This window comes from Harpia harpyja, chromosome 9 (genome assembly GCF_026419915.1).
Source record: "Harpia harpyja isolate bHarHar1 chromosome 9, bHarHar1 primary haplotype, whole genome shotgun sequence".
Classification (NCBI taxonomy): domain Eukaryota; kingdom Metazoa; phylum Chordata; class Aves; order Accipitriformes; family Accipitridae; genus Harpia; species Harpia harpyja.
In genome coordinates this window covers 40,280,697-40,303,578 of record NC_068948.1, presented here as the reverse complement: position 1 = coordinate 40,303,578, position 22,882 = coordinate 40,280,697, and the positions used below count along the sequence as shown (strand labels likewise).

Genomic DNA, 22,882 nt, shown 5'->3' with positions numbered 1-22,882 from the left:
ATATTGTTCTAACTCAAAGCATCTTGGCTAACAGAATCTCTAATCAAGAATAGGAATCAAAATCCTGCTTTGCTGACGCAGCTTGAAGTCTTTTTCTTTTTTTTTTTTTTTTTTTTTTTTAGATGTTTCTGCCATTTGGCCATCAATCTAAAGTAATATGTTTTTGTTTTGCCGCTTTGGACTAAGCAGCAAGATCAGTTTGTGGTGCTTGCAAAGGAAACCCAGCTTGGAGTAATTCCTGTTTGGTCTTTCTGGAATTCAGAGTTATTTTTTAAAACTCTTAAGTGGGAAGAAATGCAAGGCAGTTTCACAAGCTGTGCCATGCAAGGCTGCTAAGGAAACCTGCTCAAAAGAATGACTTCATGAGAGGGGAACTAATATTTTGACTTTTTTTTTTTATTTCCCATGGGAAGGCTAATCTTTAGGAACACAGAATCCTCTGAGGCCAATAAAATTCGGATTTGAAGAAGCAAAATGCTGTTTCATTGTTAGGACCATAAAATACAGTTTGTTTTTATTGCAATTCTTTTTCCTTTCAGGAAAGCACTAGGTTTAACAGCTGTAATATATTATTCTAGCACCCCTTGTTGTTGGCTTTCCCGTTATTGTTTCACTTGCATTTTATCTTTAAGATCTCAGCCAGGTTAAATGTGCTTTCTTGTTTTATGCAGCTACTTAAAGGCATTGCACTGCAGTGCTGCCCCACCTATCCCAGCTGTGCATCTTTTATTATCATTTGGTGACAATTTAGTTAACTTCCATTTTGCAAAACAGTAACAACATGCATTGATTTAAATGTAATTGTGTGTATCCAACTGTTAATTAATTGCTTATTGGCAACACTTATTCCCAAATTTCTTTTTTCTTTTAAAAATATTGCTCTCTGTGTAGGTGGAGGCTCATAATATTTTATTCAGTGTGTGCATGTGTATGAGTGTGGGGGATGTTTATATACCTGGCAGGAAAACATTGTCATGGGAATAGCTGTGGTTCATACATGGTCATTCCTCTTCTAATGGTCGGAAGGATTGTTTTATTTTAAACAGCAGTTTAATAATCAAGCTGTGGTTGGACAAGTTTTATTTATACCTTAGCTATTGGTTGCCATCATGACAGAGGATCGAGGAACCCAACAATACTATGAGAAGGCTTATTGAGACCTCTCATCTATTTGAAGTCTGGCTGTAATTGTGTTATCAAGTTAATGTCCAGTTATATATGTAGTAATGACAGCACAGGTCCATACATAGGATTTTCTGAATGTTTTTATGATTACCTCGACACCCCCCCAGCCTTTATTTTGCCCAAACTGTCTACTGTAAGAGTTCATTACTGCAGTAATAATGCTGCTGCTTGGTGCAGGTGCCGGTTGTGGGGTTACAGTTGCAATTCATTAGGGAATGCTAATCTAGGAAGCTTGCACAGTTAACCTTTTTCTGCTGAGACATCCAAGATCCCTTTGAAGAGAGTTATTGTGGAATCTCAGCATTCTTCATGCTCTCCTCATACCACCACACTTTCTTCAGTGAAAGAAAATAGTGCATTTGATGGGTTTTCTGACTTAAATATTTTTAATAGTATGGCAGTAGAAGCATTCTCTTCAGTTTTGAAGAAAGGATTGACTTGTACCACCTTTTGAAACTGCCAGAGGCCTGGAATTATGCTAGCTGCTTACCCCTGCAGTGGTTTCATTAGGAAAAGGATGTATACAGGAATACAGATAGTCTATTTTTTATGTTAATCTTGGACATTAGTGACAATAAAGAAAATTGTTTATGGATGGTTTTTCTCTTAGTGGATTTTGAATAACTTTCTCCAGTTTAAGTGGATAATAAGCTTTTGTCTTTCTGATTCAAGAGACAATAGGCACTGTCTTTTAAATTTTTGTACGCATCAAATACATGAAAATACGTTTTGGCTGCATGGTTTTGATGCTGTAACTAATGAATCCCTTCTCCAAATTCATTGCTTTTACTTATTTTTTCATATTAACTTCACTTTAGTTTTGTCTGCGTCTGTATTATCCTCCATGTAAATCTTCTGGGTTTTTTTTTTAATGATTTACTTGATATGTTTCCTAAAAATGCATTTATCTTTTGTGTCTTTTTAAAAATCTTTAAGCCTGTGTTATTTGGCACTTTGGACACTGAGTCAGGTGTATATTTGTTAGTCTTCAAAAAGTGCTGTGCAAGAGTACATTGTATTACAAATATTTTATTAGTTATGCAGCTAACATTCTAGCAAGTAGTGTTCGAATTCTGATGTTTATTCCCCAAGTACAGCTACAGATTGTTGTCTGAAGGTCTTGGTTGCATCTTGATATGCTTATTTTAAATCTCTCTTTCTGTATCACTGCACAAAAATATGCTAGTTAAGGTCATATGCAAAGAATCATACATTAGGAATGTCACAAAATGCATTTAGTTAGTGAGTCTGTTTCTCTTTGAGTGGACAGACAGGTGAGTTGCTGTTCATGTTTAGCCATTTCTGATTTTTCAGTTTGTATCATAGATTACAAACAGTTTAATTCAGAGGTAATCTCAGTAAATGTTTTGGCTTTTTAAAATGCCTGTTAGTAAGCTCTTCAAAAGAGAACCTCTGTAGTTAGCAAATCTCAGCAATGTTTTTAAGATAGTTTTTTTGCAATAGTAAAACAAAATCTTAAAAATCCAACCAGGTCTAGCATAGGCTTTCTTTCTTCATTTTAAGGATCTGATTGATTTCCCACTTAGTATTCCTTTCTTACATCTCAAAACATGTAGGTTGCTTGCTGAGTGCTTGTATACCTTGTACTGTTCTTTCCAGGATATTTAAAGACTTGAGGTTCAAGTCTCTGTTGAATGAAGAAAAAATGAAAAATGCTGGGTTTTTTTCTTCATAGGTAGAATGGAATTAATGTCATGTAAGACAGTCTTCTAGGACATAAACTAATTTGGTAGTACATAAACTCACAGCGTAAGTAATAGCAATTTCTGCTAATGATTTTTTTCTAAACACTGTTAAACTACTTAAAGCAGAAAAACATTCTGAGTTTTCTAGATGTGACAGTCTAGTAAATCAATTGTATATATTTTCAACTTAATACCTCTTCAATGAAATAAGAATTTATTATTCTTCCTTTTTTGTAAACTTCAGGTTCTGGATGAGATTTCTGAACATGGCATTAGGATTTATCAGCTCCCTGATGCAGATTCTGATGAAGATGAGGAGTTTAAAGAACAAACCAGAGTTTTAAAGGCAAGTTTTGCTCCTAATTTATTATTTTGCTGCAGTATTTCTTCAAGCCTACAGTATGCTTAAAGGTACTTTATTCCTTTATAAAGTGTTGAAAATTCAAGTTTTCTTTGGATGTTGACTCTGAATTATAATCCTTTTTATTCCAGTCTCTGCTTCATCAGAATTCCAAATGTAGTGTCATGACTTTCTTTTTTCTTTTTAAATGTAAGCAACTCTTCACCAAGAACTGTGATTTGCAGTCTGTTTTCTGACTCAGACCTTTTAACATGCAAGCAAAGAGAGGGAATGTGTGTTATGGTTACTATACTAATTAACAACTTTCCTCTTGTTAGAGGAGATAATAAAGGTTTTACCGAAGTCATTTCCTCTTTGTGCTGTGTAACTTGCAAAGGTGCTTGAAGAATGTATCTGAAATTCTCTCAGTAGCTACTTTAATCTGTATCTGAAGTATGTTTCTGTTGGCTGTTCTCCATGCATGATGTTATGTCAGATGACACATTATGCCCAAACTATACTTCAGCAACAGTCAAGTGTTCCTAAAGCAAAGTGTCATTTCCTTTTGTGCCTCTGTTAAGACAAAATGATCCTAACAAAACTACAGGTGTTGTTAATGAGAGGTTGCATTGCCTAGAATAGGATTTATTGGTTTTCTGATGTGGAAGGATTTTAGCAGGGTGCATTTGTCAGCATTTCTTTTCCCTCTCTTCTGTCTGTTACTTAAAAGTCTTTGTGCTTTCTTTTAAAAAGAAAAAAAAAACACAAAACAGAAAAAGTGTAACTAGTCCAAAATCAAAACAGTAACTTGTTTTGCTCTATCTCAACTAGGCTAGCATTCCCTTTGCTGTTATTGGATCCAATCAACTTATTGAGGTGAAAGGGAAAAAAATCAGAGGCCGTCTGTATCCCTGGGGAGTTGTTGAAGTTGAAAATCCAGAGCACAATGATTTCCTTAAACTGCGCACAATGCTGGTGTAAGTAATGGTAAAATTATCCCATCTCCCGTGGTGACGTAACTGTTACAATGACTAGAGTTATAAAAACATGAACTCCTTAATTCAAAACTAGCTCTGATGGCAGTGTAGAGTGACTATTTAGCCCCCCTGCAGCTTGTTTTGCTGCTGTAATCCTCTGATCTCTGACTTCAGAAAGTATTTTCTATATTTTACATTGCCAGATATATGTGACAGTTTTTATGCCTTATGTGAACTGATTTGATGGCTTTACATGTAAATTGAAGTTTTGTTGTAGTGCAGTGGGTGGGGCAGAGAGGCTTTTAAAATACTACTCAAAGTGATTGATTGAACTGTGAAGACAATTCTAAAGGCAAAGCTCAGTTTTCTTGGCAGTATAGGAAATCCTATGTTAAATATGATACCCTGCCTCTTATGATTTTGGCTGATACGGGTATTCTGCCTGTGTAGATGAAGTGGTTTTTTTAATGATGTCTCACTATTGTTGGAAATTGAATTCTGTTGTGCATTTCTGATTTCACTCTCTACTGGGCAGGGATTGCCCTCTGCTGGTCATTGGTAGCAAGCATTTTTTTCTTTTTTTTTTTTTTTTTGACAGTTGGAAATTGTTAAGCAACATCAGCTGTTATGTGAGCCAAGGAGCTCCACCTAATTCTCAGTTACAAACTATACTTAATAGCACTTAAGAGTCATAAAATGCTTTAGGAATTAAAGTATCTTTCTGAATAACTGTCTTTGCAAGGTTCTTAATACTGCAAAGACTGGTATAAACAACCCCTATAAAGTAATTAGTGAACAAGAGGAGGACAGCATACTTTGGGTCTTTGAAGAATATTGGTGGGAGGGCACTTAAGTATGAATTAAAGACCAATAAAAATGAAAGCAGTGTTCTGGCTAGGTTTATGGCAAGCTTGGTCTGTAAGGATTATTTTTCCCGTAAATGCATCCATTATATACAACAAAAATAGAAGATAAAAGGGTGTTTTTCTTCCCTTTGACAAGAAGGAGAAAGTGTTCAATAGCCCTTTACATGTTCTAGAACACACATGCAGGATCTGCAGGAGGTAACCCAAGATTTGCACTACGAGAACTTCCGTTCAGAGAGGCTAAAACGAACTGGCAAGTAAGTATGTGTGCGCCTTTGGGCTCTGCTCCTTGTGAGCCTCTCCTTCCACTGTGAGGTTCGACTTGCTTGTCCTCTTAACTAATCCCATCTGTAACTAATTATTTCTCATGAGATTTCAATCTATGGAGTTACTGAAATTTGTATGAAATGCTCTTCTTGAAGAGGAGTAATATGTAGCAAAGTGCCATGCTTACAAACAGCTGTTCTTGTTTTTGTATCCATTCCCTTTTCTCTATGCTTTTAATGTGCATAAAGAAGTAGTGGGCTGCAAGCAAGATAGGTTTTTATTTAATGATGACTACTTGTTAAAAATAAACTCTAGTGGGCACATTTAAATAGGCCCCAGCCTATCTGATTGGGTAGGATGTTGCTTCTCCAGTTATTGCAGCACTGCCATGGTAGCTGTTGTCTTGCCCCTTCATATAGGGCTAGAGAGAGAAGTTTAGACCAAACAATCTTTTTTTGGTAATGTGTGTGGGTTTTAGGGGTTTTTTTGGGTTTTGGGTTGTTTTTTTTCTTGGTAAGGCTTCTGTCCTTGGCAACTTAATGCAAAAAAATCTGCATCTGTCTGTGCTGCATCTTTTTTGATGGCAACTTATTCTTGTCCCCACTTTACTTGTTCTGTAAGTATTCAGCCAAGCATTTGGATCTTAAAGAAGAAAAAAAATAGCCTACACAGCTTTTTAATGGTTGATTTTTGTACTGTGTATAGATAGTGGAGGGAATCTCTTGATTAGAGTAAATGGTAAAAAAAATCCCCATAGCAGCAAAGAAATCGAATTTTAAGAAATGGAGAGTGAATAACAGGAGTCTATGAGGTAAAGATGGCATTTTACAAAAGGGAAGCATGGGTTTAAGAATGTCCTAATTTCCCCTGTGCGGAAGCATGTAGACTTTTTTTGTTGTTGTTATATTAGCTGAAATAGGAGCCTTGAATCTGTTCTTGGAGATTTTTACTTCTGTATCTTACACCATCAATGTGTTCTTTTGTTTAATAGGCCTGTTGAAGAAGAAGTGGTAGACAAAGATAGAATCCTCCAGCAGAAAGAGGCTGAGGTAAGAGGGAGCTTCTAAAACTGTTGTTCTTTAATATAACACACTATGTTCCAATTTCAGTATTCTATGTCAACTACTGCCTACAGAGTGTAAGATTGGAGTAACGAAAAATGACAGACCTAATCTGAACATACAAGATGGCCATACAAAGTGTTTTGTTTATAGTCACTTGTGTACTGTGGACGGTAGGTAGCATGTGGACTCCTGGTTGTAGGCAGGGTATTTATCACTTCCAGTTTGTATGCTAACTTTCCGTAAGGATAGTTGCTATTTTTTTTTTTACGTATTGAAATCAATTTATGTTTGTCAGCTACATGTGCTGCTTTTAAACTTAGTATGTTGGGGTAGACTGATAGTCTAATGTAATTTCAGATGTGCATGGCTTACTATAAGCATGTTACCAGTAAATTTCTTCTTATGCCTTGTGGCTATGGAGTAGAAAAAGGTGGTTGAGTGTTAAAAATCCCGTGATATAATTAATGTGCATGCTTTTGCATCTTAATCTTTGACTTGCAGCAAGATTCATAGTGTTTCTGTTGTACCAGTCAACTTCTGGATTTGATGTTTTCAACCTCTGATTTCTTACTCTAGTTTCAAGTTATTACTAGGCCTTTCAACTTAACATTTTTATGCTAAAGTTTTAAAGAATCAGAGATTTTTAGCCTACTATTTAAATTCAGGTGTTACACTGCCAATGCTTATGACTGCTTGCACTGTGAAAACTTAAGACCTGCTGCCAACTGAAAGATAGTGTTTTTTCTGTTTATCCTTCTTTTATCCAATTCAGCTTGGATCTAAGTCCATAAATGGAGGAAGGCAGGATTTAAGATCAATGCATACATGCAGTGATTTGGAGTAAGAAATAAAAAACTACAAACAGTTTTGTGTGTTTCTGAGGTGAAAGATTGACTCCCATACGTGGAAATTTTTGGAATATAGTTACTTCACTCTGTGCATTTCCTTTTTCCTTTATAGCATCCATATTTAAAAATAGCTAACCCTGGTTAGCTATTGGCTAACCCTGGCATATTGACATAAATAGCAAAAAATTTTCCTAAAAGGAAACGCAGAAGCAGCTGATTATCACCATAACTAGTAGCTAATAATATGAGTTACTGGAGATTAAATGAGCTGCATCTTTATCACTGTGTAACTTCATTTCAGCAACATGAGCATGCTTGATGGCCATGCACTTAGAGTGGAACTTCTGCAAGTATTCTGTACCCAGATTAACTGCCTCCCATTTACTGATGTGTTTGCAAAACAACAGTAGACCATCAGCCGATAGCTAGGAATACTAGATGCTTTGAAAATGTCAAGATTATCATTTGGAAATGTTTTGTGTGTTTTCCTTTTTTTCTTAATGCTTCCAAGATTCATGCAGTAGATGTTGAGAACTTGGGTCATAACTGTTTCTCCTGTTATTTGAACTATATAAATTGTACATGCCTAGTAGTTAAATAGAAACTTGGGTATTCGTGTAGAACTATTTGTCTTAAGGCTTACATTTGAAAAAATTCTCCTATAAATGTTTCCCCTAGAAACTGTTGATACAGCAGGGAAGTTATTATATACTAGTCTATTCTGACCGCTCTTGTGTGAATGTATTTATATTATTTTTATATCTATATATGTATGTAATGTATTATTTTTTATATAATATGGCTAAAGGGATGAAGTCTTGAATTTCTTGGAGGACAGTCTCTGAAAGTTTCCTCTGGGAGTAATCATCTCTGAATAACTGCTGCTGAAGTTGCAGAGGATTAGGTTAGAACTTGAAAAAACAAATAAATTTTTAACTTCTGCGTTCTGTTGTCCCAAAGAGATCAAGAGGCTTTGCTGAATCTTCTGTAGATAAGCCGGTATGAAATCCCTTCATCTCCATATCATCCCTAAGGTTCAGACTGGGAAAAGTCTGCGGAGGAAAGAGGCACAGAGGAAATGGGCTTGCATTCCACAGCCTTTGCAGAGAAAACAAATACCATTTCCCCTCCTGTTTTGCATTCCCATCAGTAACGGTGCTTGAAGTTCTATTTACAGTTTTGTGAGGTTTATATAACCTTGGAAGGAATGAATGCTTGGGCTAGTGCCAGGATCATCTTTATCAAGGCATCACTTTTGCTAAATGATCTTTTATTATGTCAAAGGATGTGTTCCCCAGTTCAGCAATTTGGAATTGCTAATCTGTCATTTTGGATTTATTGCTCAGTCTGGTTGTGCTTTTTGCTCATTTGCAAGTGATGACCTGTTTTTCTGAGCTGGGAAGTGAAAATAAGAATAAAGACATCCATGTTCCTTACTGTAAATATGCTGCAGTTCACCTTATTTTGACGTTGTGGGCACAAACTTAAAAGTTTGTAGTGTTGTGCCGTAATCTTCCTACTCCAAAAATGTCTCATAAAAAAAACCTTTCGAAGTTTTGAAAGGCAATACTTCCAGAAAAATGTTAAGGCCATGATTACAAGAAATGGCGAGGAATGAACTTCCTCTGATTTTTCCACTGAGCTACCCTGAGGCTTTGGGCAAATCCCTTTGCTCCACTGTCTTCAGTGGAGTTGGTCAGCAGCAGCCTGAATATAGTAGAATTAATTGTAACATTGAAATTGTTTTCTCTCTGTCCTTCAACTTTCTGAATGTGTTTAATCCTTTATCAGATGACATGAAGAACCCTGGTTTAGTGTGTGAGTCAGTGGGGGAACAGCCTGCGGTGGTGGGGCTGCCAGGCTGGGGTGTATCAGCAGCCCTGTGAGTACTGAGGTGAGGATATGATGAACTCTTACGTGTGCAGGTAACTGCCTGGTATTGCAGGTATTTGTGTAAGTGTTTTCTTGAAAGATAAGGTGAAAAATTCTATGTGGAGAGACAGCATGACTGCTGATGAAGGCCTGCAGCCCTGAGGGGAAATGAAAACAGCTCTAAGGTTTAATTTGTATTGTGGAATGCTATTGCCTAGTGCAGGGGGAAGGAGGCATGCTTTATGCAGAATGCTTCAGCCTTCCTCTGTGAAGTGATGTAGTCTCAGTCCTGGGAGAACATCATGAGAAGAAAACCCTTAGTAAGCAATTAGCAATGGGAATCCCTTGGGAGCTGGAATGAAGGACAACTTTTTTTTTGTCCTTTTGAGTTGTTCTTTGAAGGAACAATGCTTGCTGCCCATGTAGTGCGATGGCTGTGGCCATAGTGACTTCTGCTATTTATAATGTCAATGTGTCCTATGAAAGTCATTTATCTAGTTGGTAGCCCCTTTTCCAATATAGTACCTTTGTCAGGAGTATTTTTCTTGTCTTAGGTTAACAAGATTAGTTGTACTCTTTGGTATTGGGAGTATCTTTAACCAACAGCAACTGTCATGGGAATGTCCTGGTATACTAGAAAATCCACTGTCTACAGCTTTCCATCTTGCCCTATTCTTGCAACCTCTTCCCTTATGAACTTTCTTAGGTAAAGGCATGGACAGAAATAATCATACTTGGTGTGGGGAGGGGAAGCGTGTTAGTGGGAAGTAGATATTGTTCATTTTTTAACATTTATTTTCCTGTGATATCTGTAGGGTTGTCACTGAAAAGCCAAGCCGCTCACCTTGTTCAGACAGGAGTAGTACTTGTTGGTATTCTGGGCAAAACATACTATAGATGAAATCTTGTAGGTAAAGCAAAGCTGTGTATCTGTGGTTTCTGTTAATGATGTGGAAGCCATTAGGAAGCTGTATGGTTCACTTCTAACTCTGTAACCTTAAATCTCATTTCAACATTTGTTTCCTTTCTGTGTTGCTACAGTAGTTATGTGTAGTCACTACCCAGTAGTTACATGACAGTTTGAAGTAAATTTTAGTCCTGACATGATAAGTAAACTAAGTTGAGTTTATACCAAGGTTAAGTTTACTCTTTTGATTTTTGTTATCTGGGAATTCACAGGAATTGTTTGTTTTAACAGATCTCCAAACATTGTTTCCTAGCTTCCTTTTCACCATGTGCATTGACCCTGTGCTATCATGTTGCAGTATCCTTTCTTTAGGGGATGAATGCAAGTTCGCTGCAGAACATATTAATGCTGCTCTTACAAGTGAGAGGGTTTACTGCTGAGCAAGATCAAAGTCATGGTATGCCCTTGATGCTTGCAATCCCCAACAGCGAAGGGAACACAGATGTTGATATGACATCAGTTTCAGTCTTTTGTGTGATCTTTTACAATCACCTTTATTAAGAGGAAAGACTGTTTATGTCTATCCAGTAGGTCTAATAAGGTGAAGACACACAAGTTGTTTTTAGCTTGTATGGTAATGTGTAGGAATGGTTCTTATGACTTGTCCTCTACTTGAAGAGTAATTGTGGAAGAGACTGACATGGTTACCACTTTGAGTACAATACAGCTTGATTCTTTTTTTGGTTTTAATTTTAATTTTACACTTGAGCTGACAGGATTCTTACTGCACAAATTACTTTCTCTCGGAGATATTTGTGCGCATTCTCCCCAGGTTCACTTATTACATCTAACTTTAGCCCTGTAGTTATGCAGCCACGTTTTAGTGTGTGGTATCTATCATTAGTCATAGTTTGTCTGCTAAGAATACTGTTACAAAACTGATAGTTGTGAGTTTGCTTAGAGCTCTTGAGAAGCCACAGTTTTACAGCAGAAAGCAACCACTCTGGATTGCTTGCATATCAAATGCTCAACAAAAACCAAAACAAAATGCCAATGCAGCTGAGGATGCAGTGAGAAAGATAGGTGTGCTTGAGTACCTGTTTATTTATTTTTTTTTTTACCAACTTTCCTTATGAAAAGGAAACTTCAGTGATGACTTACCTACTAATGGCCATAGGAGACAACAATGTGCCTAGTTTCTTTAGCAGGCTTTGTGCCTGAGTTTTTCTACTGAATTATGCTAAAATAGCTTCAGAAACTTGCCATTATTTAGCTAATGGATGAGACTTACACTCCACCAGCAGATCTCAAAAACACCACATGAAAATAGAAAAGGAAAATCTTCTTACAGTCCTAATGTTAGAGCAGAGTAGGTCTCCTAGTGCTTTTGTCCTACCTTACATTTGAGTCATATGCAGCATCTGATTTCTTTCATGGTGTGGGCACATTTTACCAATTAAGGTTAAGAAAATGTGAGACTCAACATTGTATTTAAGTCTTAAAATGTGATGTTGGCTATTAGCAGAATGCTGTGTTTGAGCAATCACCATAATACATGTGCAGCAGTATCTTCCCCTGTGATTACTGAATGGTTTCTATTTTGGGAATGTTTCATGGCTCAGCTTGGAGTGCTCTTGGGAAAGCTCAAGTAGGCGAGCTTCCAAAAAGCTAGTTCTATTCTGATAGTAAATTGGCAGAGAGGCAGTTCAAAAGACCAGGTGTCTTACATTTTTACAAGTTGATCTTTGAAACTTTTCTCTTTTCTTGGACCATGGAATCAATGCAACTCTCATTTCTGAGACTTTCTGCTTTTTTTTTTTTTTCCTCCTTCATGCAGCATTATGCCATCTTTTTGATCAGAAGCTTTTGTTTTAAGTGTTTTGCAGAAAGATGTAGATGGCTATATAATAATCATTACAGACTTAGCTGTATCTCGCTCCATTCCTGTGTGAATTGCCTTTTGTTAGAATGTATTTATGCTGCAGTCACAGGAACCTGAATTAGCCTTTACTGAACCCTGTGCTGCTGCAGCAAGAGGATAAGTATCAGTATATAAGCCAGCTAGTTTTAGGCAAGCTCTGTTATCTCTGGCTATGCTGCAAGCTCTGCACTTCAGTTTCTTACACTTTCCCGAATCAGTATCTGAGGCCAGGCAAGAAAAAGTGATATAGGCATCTGCAGTTAATTTTTCCCTGTTCTGTGATGCTTCTTTCAGCTTTAAAAAAAACAACCCCCCCCCAAAACCAACCCAAGAAAGCCCCCCAAAAAAACCAAAAAAAACCCCCAAAATCCAGCTCGACACCACATACATGTAGTCAAGCATTTATCACAGATTTTTTTGTATTGAATCTGATAGAGTAACTGGTATCACAATAGCTGATGTGGTTGACTGGACGAACATACAGTATACTTGTTTAAACACAGCAGTTTTTGAGTTGAAGAGTTTCTTTCATGCGTGCACACACCTCTGGAAAACAAATGAAAGCAGTTCTCTAACTACTTTTTTCCTAAAGGGGGAAAAAAGCTGGATATATTAAAAGCTATGCAGTTATTCTTAGAATAATGAAAATTTGCTATACAAGCCTCACATTATTACATTATTACATGATCTCCAGTTTGAGACAGACTCATATTTTATACAATGTGTATGGAAATTGCAGCCTATTTCTTTTCCAGTTTGTAAGATAGGGCACTTGTAATTGTGTATGTGGAACTTCCCCACCTGCATTTGGAAGGAAATACTTAGTCATTTGTAAATCAAATTAGAGGTATTTGCATATACATTTTGAAAATCTGTATTAGTGTTTCTTATTCTTTCTTAGGAACATTTATTTAAATTAATGGGGGGGGTTGGGGGGGAAGCATTATATATAAGTAGCATTTTATGAGATGGAAATTAACTTAGAAGTGTCATAAGAAAATGCCTTTAAGAAAACAGTTATTTCCAGGAAAGGTCATTGTTTAGATGTAAAAATATTGGTGCTTAATATGTTTAGTCTGTGTTTCCAAATTTTGTAAACATCTTTCTGTTTTGCTTTTGAAGTAGTTTTTAAATTTTGTCTACACCTTGAGCTGTTAACTCTGCAAATTTTTAGCAACAGTATCTGGCTAGCCACAAGATGAGTATTCATACATGATTTTATGCTTTGAGCACTTGTATCAGAACAAAGCTGCTTCAGCTCACTCAAGCAGTGTATCTCTGTCCACACATAAAGGCCATGTTTTCTTTATTGTAGATTAAATTCACAGGTCTGCAAGCTTCAAAAGATTTGGATTTTATTGCTTAATTTTCACTGTAAGTATTCTTACAAATTTTTTGTGAAAGTTAGATGTAACGCATTAAAGAATCTGTGATGGGAAAAACAAAGTATTCAATCATGTGAATTAATCTAACGTTTCCAGTTTATAAAGAGGCAAATTGGATCTGCGTTCTACCATGGAAGAAAAAGATTTAAAGTTTCCTGGATTTTGGATTCCTCATGAAATTATTTTAAACATGTGGGTGTTTTTCTTACAGCTGCGCCGCATGCAGGAGATGATTGCACAGATGCAGGCCCAAATGAGGATGAAGCCTGGAGATGATTAAGATGCTTAACATCTGGATGTATCAGGTATGACTTTTCTTACTAGTTCGCTCCTCTTATAAGATTTTCACAATTATTATTGTCAGTTTTGCACTTTGGACTTGCTTTTACAGTACTTATAGAAAAAATTGAGTGATGTTCTGGGTAGACTAGAAATAAAGACCTATGCAGATGTTACCTTTCCAGCTGTTTTTAAGACCTGTAAATGCTTATCTTCAGTGCCTTATTTTTGGATCATGTGGCTTTGTTTCTGTTAGCAAAAGCTGCTCAGAAAATTAATTTGATTATACATAAACAAAAGTTAAGGTGTTTTGGGGTATGTAGGCTACTGAATTTATAGCAATTTTTTCAAAGAACCAAACAAAATTTTAGACAAACTGGTTACATGTACTCAATACAGAACTCCCTTGATGCATATATGATATATTAGGTGGGATCTGAATGAGTGGAAAAAAAAAAAAATTATTGTAGCAAATATTCATGCTTTCTTCTGAATGCAGCTCTTCTGGCATAATTCTTCTTTTAAATGCAAGAATAAAAAATAGAAGGATATGAGGAGCCTTGTTGCTTAATACTTCAGTTTAATACTCTAGTTGTGATTGCTGGTCTTCTGGAATGTAAAGCTTGAATAAAATGGATTGTATTATCCCTTATGACCTTGTGGCAGCTGCCAACATTCCAAGCCTAAAATAATGAGATTTTTTGTTGCCTTTATTTGAACCTTCAGTCTTCCTGTTTATATTAAAAAAAAAAAAAAATCTCCTAAGGAATAAATTTATTCACTGGATTCCTATTTAAGCAGATGTTGATGATTTTGCTGGTATGCGCACTGTGATCTTTGAGTGAAGTAGTTAAGGGGAAAAAAGTAATTCAAACTCAGGTTTCTTACTGTCACAATTCCAAGTCTTGCAGATAGAGGAGTCTTCACATCATGTCTTCCAACTTCCATACTAAGATACATTTTCCCAGAGTTGGAAATCTAAACACTGAGGATAATTTTGTGGCTGACCGTGCAGTGTATGCGATAGCAGTGTCTGAGATAAAGCTCTTGCTTCCCCAGACAGTAGCTGGTAATTATGCAGCTTGTTAAATATTTTAGACTGAACTGAAGGTCCCAAGTTTTCATGGTGACTTTGTTATCATATGGCCAAACTCTGACCGCTTGTGAAAATGGCTGTTTGATGCAGGAAACCTTTTGTAGTGTAAATTATTATTATATTTTTTGCAAAGGAGCTCAATTCTTTCTGCGGCTTAGAAATCACATTTAATCACATGGCATCCTTTAAACTGATAGTCGGTAAGAAAAAAACCCACCCTAAATCTAACAGGCTTGTCCATAGTTGTTGCTTGTAGAGCATAGGATGGCAAATGATACAAATATATTCAGAGCTCTTTCTTCAGTTCCTAGACACTGGATTTGCTGTGAAATCAGTATCTGAGGGCTAATAGATTGCAGTATTCCCACTAATGGTTAGCCAGTAATGGCACCAGAATTCCCTGTGTTTCACAGCTTCTGGCAATACTGGATATGATCTTTATAAAAACAAATTGGAGCAAGGTTTGTCCCAGGCTGAATTTGCAGCCATGGATACATAAGTAAACAGAGTTCTGAGCATGCTCACGTGCATCCAAGTGAAATGTTATCTTGTAGATGCTTTATATTGCTAATTTGGAATACATCTTGGACTACTAAATGTGTTAAGCAGGAGAGCTTTGCAGACTTAACTAAGCATCCACATGATCTTGTTGTGATTTAGTTTGAACTAAATCTTAAGAAAGTTAGTTGGTCTGAAATATTGAATGTGAACAAATTTGAGAAAGATTTGAACGAGATCGTCATATGTGGAGGTCCTGCTGTTTCTCTGGAATCTGCTAAACTACGTTTCTGCAGCTGCTGTGGAAATCATGTCGTTTGTCAGATTGCTTTCAGGAAAGAATTTTGAACTTCTTTTTTGTTACCCTTGGGATATTGATTGATAGGCTTTTACCATAATTTGTTGGCTAATATGCACAGTCAGAACTGCAACTGCAGTCCTGCTAAACCAGAGTGTTGCTGTGTGATCCTGTCAACATGTTGAAGTGAATCCTCACCTAGAACTTAGCCTTAGGGAAGTTTCTTTCATGCTTGTTAACTGATTTTGCAGTTTAGGAGGAATGATGATTTTAACCTGCATCATTCCCATCAGATTTATTTGCCGTATTTTACTGAACTCACTATTTCCAGAGAAACCAGGAAACTTGTAATTAACACAGTGGTTAACAAAACCAAACTGTCAACAAATTTAAATATACTTGAGATCAATCTTCTTGTTCTATCACAGCTTATCTTGAACATCTCTCAGGTTCTACTTTTACAAGAACTTTGAATTATCAGCTCTGCTACTGAAAGTAGTCTCTCCTCCAATTGCTTTTTTGCACCCTTACTTATCCTTGTGCTGAGAAAAATATGTAACTTTATAGATAACTTATGTAAAAATGAATGTTTTCACTCTGTATTTTTGATAAATATGTATTCATTAATTTTCTTCAAAAGTCCCTTAAAAATATTTTTCCCTTCATAAAGCACGGGTATAAAGATGTTTTCAGATATTTTGGGAAAAGAGAAGTATGGTGTAAATACCTTCATAGATACGAGCTGGAGACTAAACAGTAGGATAATGAAATGTGGTAATATCCAAATATGTGAAATACGCACTTCTGGTTTCAGATGTATTTCGGGGTGGGGAGAAGATTGCTGAATGCTGTGCGGTTTTCTGGAAAGAGTCTGGCATTGCAAAATGATTAAGAAGTGCTAAACTCAAATCCTTGCCAAAAAGACTTGACGAGTCTGTATTATCATAAAGTGCTACACAGATGGGATGACTGGAAGGTCTGGTTTCCTTGATCCCTTTTGAATAGGGTCATCTTTAAAGGTTTTATGGAAAGAGCAAAGGGAGAATTTACTTCAAGCAGTTTCCTTTACTTTCAAGACTGGAGTAAGAGAAGCATAAGGGGAGTGACAAAGGCAAAGATTATATGCAGGGAATATGCTCAAAGTTTCCAAAGAGGATGGACAGATTTCTTGCTGTGGAGAAGTAGAAGCCTGAAGGAGAATGAATAGCAGCGCTGGTGGAGACTGGATTAGAGGTAGGAAAGGAGGATGATTTTGGAAACAGTAGTGACCAGTGTGCCAACCGCAGTTTTTGACAAAAGCCTGCGAGTACAGACTTACTCTACAGGATGGTGCTGATAAGAGCTTTTCAGAGCATCCCTAACAAAGGTGTGTTGACCTACACTTTTGTCCATTTCCTCTAAACATTTCATAGCTTCTGTGTACAAATGGTGCATGTGGAGGTGTTTGTAGCAGGCAGTGAGGGCACCGCTAGACAGCAGAATACTCTTGGAATAAGCAGGAACAATTTTTTTTACCCTAACTTTCGTTATACTAATCTTACAAGTCCATGTGAAGCATGGTAAAGACTTTCAAGACAAGCTTGATTTTTCGGATTTCTAAAATGCAAGACACTGCTGTAAAGTGTAGGAGCTTATTGTTTCTTATATTTGACAGTTCAAATGACGGATTGGACAGGAAGGAGATGGCGGGGTGGAATAAGTTACCAAACACTAAAACAGATTTAGTTTTATTTGGATACTCCAATACAAAATGCTTTTGAAATAAGCCTGCAGTAATTCCAACAGCATATTTACTAGTCTCTGAACTTGTCCATCTCAGATGAGCAATTATTACGAAAAGCTGGAATGATTTTTTCAAATGAAATGGTTATTGAAGGGTGTTTCTTCCCTTTTCCTTCTCTGTTTCTGAAAGTGTATCTCTCTGCAATCTGTTTTCCTCTTTTTATTCTTACAAATCTGGATTGTCTTGTCTTCTACTCAGCTTCAAGATCATACTGGGACAAACCAGTAACAGAAGCCAGGCTGTGGAAAACAAATATAGCCAGCTGGAAATGTAGTTATGGTTAGGGAAATGTGTTCAGAAAAAAAACCAAGCATCTTGCACTTAAAATATCTGTAGGATGTTGAAAATTCTTCTAGTATAGCTCATGATTTCCACAAGTATTTTAAAACCTCCTGAGCTCACTAACACTGTTCTGATTCTTGATAAGAACAGTACTAAAGGCACCAAACAGCTAGTTCTTTCTACCAATGAACTGACATAATTTAACAGAACAACACAAAGCATTGTCATAGCAACCAGCCTTCTAAAACGATGCTGCTGAATGCTGAATTGATCTGATGAGAAATGTCATTTGAGGAAGTAAAGATCATGTTGTAGTTTTTGGCAGCTGAAATTGAGAGCCTAGAGAATGTGAAGCTTGGGCAAATTTGTAGTGTTTGGAACAACTGCCTGGCTCTGCTAGTGGATGTTTCTCTGGCTAGAAACTAGACTAGAAGAGTGCCATCGTTCTCCAACTCTTTTCAGCTCTTCTAACCGTGGACTTGTTCAGCAAACCCTGCCTTGATGGGCTAGCACAAATTTTCGTTTCCCCTAGAAAGTAGACTTCTGATAGAAATTGTCATTTTTCCTCTGCTACTGTACAACTGAAGTGCTGAACTTGTGTGGCTCCATAGGACCTTGAAGTTGACTTGTATAGAAAGACCTTAGCAGGGTCCTCAAGAGCCACCTTGTAGCTGGTGCCCATCTGCCCTTGTGTATAACATGTAAAGAGCTAGGCAGACTTCAGGTCTGAGTCATGTTATGGCTTTAATCCTTGATGTATAGAACAATAACGCTTTCATTTGAGTGTGTTCATCTAAAAATAATATCTTACATTTCCCTGTTAGTCCATACTGCTTTAAGTTGGTGAAACAGTCATGTTCCTGGATTGCACGTAGAACATAATAAAAGACCATGTTGTACTTGGATTGTGACCTTGGCTGTTCCACAGCATCTCTGTCTGTGGCCTTTGACAAAAAAAAAAAAGTTGTGCAACTCTTCCCAATAGGAAAAAGGTAGTACTTTGTTAAAATTGTAGTCTTCAAAGCATTGTACAGAAAAAAATATGTATCATTAATATGATATGTAAGTCTGAAGTATTAGTCAGGTCTGTAAAACCTCCTGTACCTAAATATTGTCTGTCTTCTGGCTCTTAAAGAATCTGGCTTAGATTTCTCTCCGTCTGCGTTTTCTGTATGCAAAACTTCCAGGAGTCTGTCAGGACCTATTTCTATAAGGAAAACTTTCCCCTAGAAATAGTGGTGTATCATTGTAACACTGTAGGATTTATGCATTTTGAAAAGCCCATTCCCATTAAGACCAGTTTCCAGAACTGCTGTGCTTATAGAAGAGAGAGCAAAATGGCCCCCCCACCCCCCCAAAACCAAAACACTCTTTACTTTGCAGACTTAAAAGCTTTTGAAGGAATGACACAATGTTTGCAAAACATAAAATGAAGAAGATCGAAACACCCAATAGCAAGTTTTTCTGATACCTTCACCATAATTGCCCAAACTGCATCTCGATAAATTTTATCAATAAATGGATTAATGCAAATTGGTTCAATTTTTGCCAAGTGATCCCAGAGAATATAAAATAGAATATAAAATTCCTAATGGGTCACTGCAGAAGTCCTGTTTTGTGGGGAAATGTCAGGGGTGAGTGGAAATACATTTATTTGCTTTTCACTGATGTGTTGATGCCTTGGGAAAGATGGAGTTCACAGTGCAGTGGCTACAGTGGCATTCTCAATTCTTGTATGTGCAGTGGCACCTTGCATTCTGCCTTCGAGAGGCTTGATTACCAGGGAATGTTACAATTGACATATTCCACCTCTTCCTGTGTCTCAGTGACAGCTGTTGGATGCGTGGGATGCAGGGGGTGAGGGGAGGTGCTTGCTGCCAGAATTTCTTGGGCATTAGTGGGCCTGAGGAGTGGAGTACGTAGACCTACCAGGTCCGTGCCAAAGCCTGACACGGCATCACAGGGGACCTGTAAATGCTTCAGGCCACCTTTTGCTAAATAAACGTTTTCAGAGGAACATTTTTTATAGTTCTGGAGCTTGGAGCCTGGTATGTGTATGTGACTCAGTGGATATTAACTGTGTTAGCATATTAAATTAACTGATAAACATTGGAAAGCAGTTCAAAGGCCAGTTTGTAACTTTGTATATACTTGGCTGATGACGTTTGCTATGGGGAAGTATAAGGTGTTGCTACAGAGTAGCAAAAGGAAAGGGAACAAACTTGAAGCAGCAAAGTCAACAGAGGATGACTGAAATATCACAAGCCCCAAATTTTAGGGGTGTGAGTGACAAAATGAGTCAAAACTAGCTAACAATGGGATATTGGTGTAATTCGATACTCCTTTTGGAAAGACACCATTTTTCAAAGTTCTTGCTAATGATTGGACACTCAAAGAGCTGTAGCTACAACATAAAATGAATGCTATTTGAAGAAAAAGAATTTAGGTCTGTGAGAAAATGTAACTGCTTATAAAGCAAATTTCTCTCACTGGGAATTCAGAAGTGTACATGGTGAGATGTCAAGTTGCCCTGCATTGTAGCGGTGTTCTTGGAAGCAGCTGAGGGGGAGGCAAATCCATTCCTTCCCAAGGCATTCAAAACCTTTACAAATACAGGATTCTGAGCTGTCTGACCATGTGTGTCAGGGTGCAGGCATATGTAATGCTAGTTATGCTACTTACTGAGGAAGTTTTGTTTTAATGGCATACTGGAGAAATATATCGTCTTTCTTAAATGATGGTATGAATTCACATTGCAAATGGAGGCATTTATTAAAGCTCTGTATTGGTGAAAGGAATATGGGGGACTGTAAGGTTCGTCTAATAAAACTGGAGATCAAATTTGTAAAGAACAGTATCATAAAATATTGTCTCATAAGGAGATTAGGAAGAAGGAGCAGTGAAATGAATCCACACTGAAAATGCACAAACATACTTTGCCTAAGTATGTTCTACGAGCGTATAAAATGTGGATATCGTGTTGCTAATGCTGGTAACATCACTGCACAGCTGTGCTTATAACCTGAGCCTTCATGTTTATTGGAAATTCCAGTCTTTTTGTGAGTCTGAAACATCAGTTATGGTTTCCTCTTGAGGTATCTTCTGTAACAGATTAGAGTTAGGCAGGCAACAGCAGAAATTTAGTTCCTCTTTCATACTTGAAGTAGCCGTGTAGCACAACAGGGTAATTTTGAATTTGAATATTGGCTTTGGTTAGCAACGTATGGACTCTGGCTTTAAAGCCTTAATGCTGGCTTGCTTGTTCTGGTTGTTATGGGAAATGATGGCCTCCTTAAAATGTTAAGTAATTGCGCATTGAACAGAATTCCCACTGTGAGAATGACAAAGAGCAGAGGACCCTGTTGTCAGCTTTCCTTGCTCCTTATCCTAAGTGGAGTCAGCAACTGTAGTCTGGATGAGTGTTGCACTGTACTTTACAAGTGAGTTGACACAACAATGTTTTGTAGGATATTTCTTTTTTCCATCCAGATGAATGTTGAGATAAAGCTATTTTTTCTTGTTGGGTATGAGTATTTTTGGAACTGGAGAATTTGAGGTGTCTCCTGAGTTCCAAATCTGACACAGCTTCTTAAGCAGGGCCCAATTTTCAGGGAAAGCTGGAATTCTGCTTTCTTTGTAGCAGCCATTTCAATTGGCAAGTAGCTATAGACATCCAAAACTGGTAGTTATTTTTGAAATTACAGACTGGTATCCCTTCTTTCAGCTGTATGAATACTGCTGTATGAATGCTTGGAAAAATCTATTTACTTTCCTGTTTTACCTAAGCAGTGTTGTAAGTGTGCATGACATCAAACTTGCTGCTTACTTTTAGCACCATTTTAGATAAGTGGTTTTCCTTTTCCTCAGCAGAAGTAATGCTTCACATAACAGGTGGAGGTTGGCGTATTGTATGCGTTACTGTTGAGATGAGCTGTAACACAGTTCTTGTATTCTTGCAGATGGAGGGGCGTGTGGGTGCTTAAGAAAGTATGTAACTAAAAATAAATTCTCATTTACGTGCTCTTATTAGACATTTGTGATAAATATTTGCGGCCAAACTGCATCTGACTCAGCTGATCTAGTCCTAATGCAGGTCAGTGTGATGCAGTAACTGAAATGCCCTGTTTTTTCAATTACCCTGCTTTGCTCAGAGGGGCTCAGACTGCTCCAAACGCCCTGAAAGTTTGTCCTTTCTAATGCTCTTTGTTTTCCACTTTTGTTCACAGCAGCATACAGTTCTCTAAGTGGATGGGTGCTCTGTTTTCTTTGACCGAATGGTAACATTCAAATGCAAAAGCTGGATGCCGCAGATCAAGACCCCTGTTAAAACAAAGTCTGAAGATCATGTTGTGAAACGGCTTGTTTTATATATTCAATGTTAATCAAGTTATATTGTATCTTTTTTTATTCTTTTGGTAACACTGTCTTCATACTTATAAATGTGGTTTTATTATCCTTCCTATACCTCTTTATACAAAAACTGATAGAGTACACTGCTTGGACTAGTCATTGTGATGGGTTTAAGGAGTTAATCGTGTATCTGCTAGGTTATTCTGAACAGTTTTGTGATTAATCCTAAAAGACTTTGTCACCTGTTTATGGTAAATGTATGTGTATTTGCACAGTATCATAGCTTTCACTTGCCATTTTAAGTCATTGTGTATCATATCAGTTTTTCATAACTCTCTCTGTGCTTTGGTTACTTTTGAAGCTTCTTCTCTGGTGATTTATGTTTGTGTGATGTATGAGAAAAGGTACAAAACACTGATGACTCACCAGTGATGCAAAGAAGCTGACTTTTCTAAATCATCGTGCCTTAACGTACCATAAACACTACACATGCCAACAACTTCTGTGGATGCCTCTGAAGATTTGTCTTCAGGTCTCAAGTATTGATTGCAAGAATTTCTGTCACAGGCATTTTTATCTGTCAGCTGAGCGATGGCATGTATGGAATTTTTTATATACCATAACACTAATTTTCATTGAAGTTTTGTAATAAATTGTATGAATGTGGAAAATGTTGAATTTTGGGGTGGTTTTTGTTGTTTTTTGGATTTTGGCTTTTTCAAGCTAATCTATGAAATATTGTAATGGCGTCATGCACAGTGCATATTCAAAGGAATCATGATGTTTACCCTGGGGAATGAAGGCGTTTTCTAGAATTTGTCTACAACTGCTTTGATTTCATTTCAAAACAACTTTAAAAATGTTTTAACTGGAAGTTAGGTAGCAAGACTTTGCATCCACTTTTTTTTTCTCCAAAGTTCATTAGGCACCTACTGACATCTTTTAGGTTGGTAAATAC

The 22,882-nt window shown here is 37.1% G+C and overlaps 1 protein-coding gene across 2 annotated transcripts in view; it reads left to right on the top strand.

Annotated features, from left to right (window-relative positions):
- The window catches only part of LOC128146382 (septin-2), a 40,368-nt gene extending 17,766 nt beyond the window's left edge, over window positions 1–22,602 (top strand). The window contains exons 8-13 of one of the 2 annotated variants that reach the window (XM_052797680.1): window positions 3,136–3,237; window positions 4,063–4,208; window positions 5,248–5,331; window positions 6,333–6,390; window positions 13,550–13,643; window positions 21,804–22,602. In XM_052797680.1, coding sequence (XP_052653640.1) covers window positions 3,136–3,237; window positions 4,063–4,208; window positions 5,248–5,331; window positions 6,333–6,390; window positions 13,550–13,618 — 459 coding nt within the window. In that variant the 3' untranslated portion in view covers window positions 13,619–13,643; window positions 21,804–22,602. Of the gene's footprint in view, window positions 1–3,135; window positions 3,238–4,062; window positions 4,209–5,247; window positions 5,332–6,332; window positions 6,391–13,549; window positions 13,644–21,800 lie in introns of both variants that reach the window. The other variant, XM_052797679.1, reaches the window with a different exon arrangement.
- Window positions 22,603–22,882: the final 280 nt, after the last annotated feature.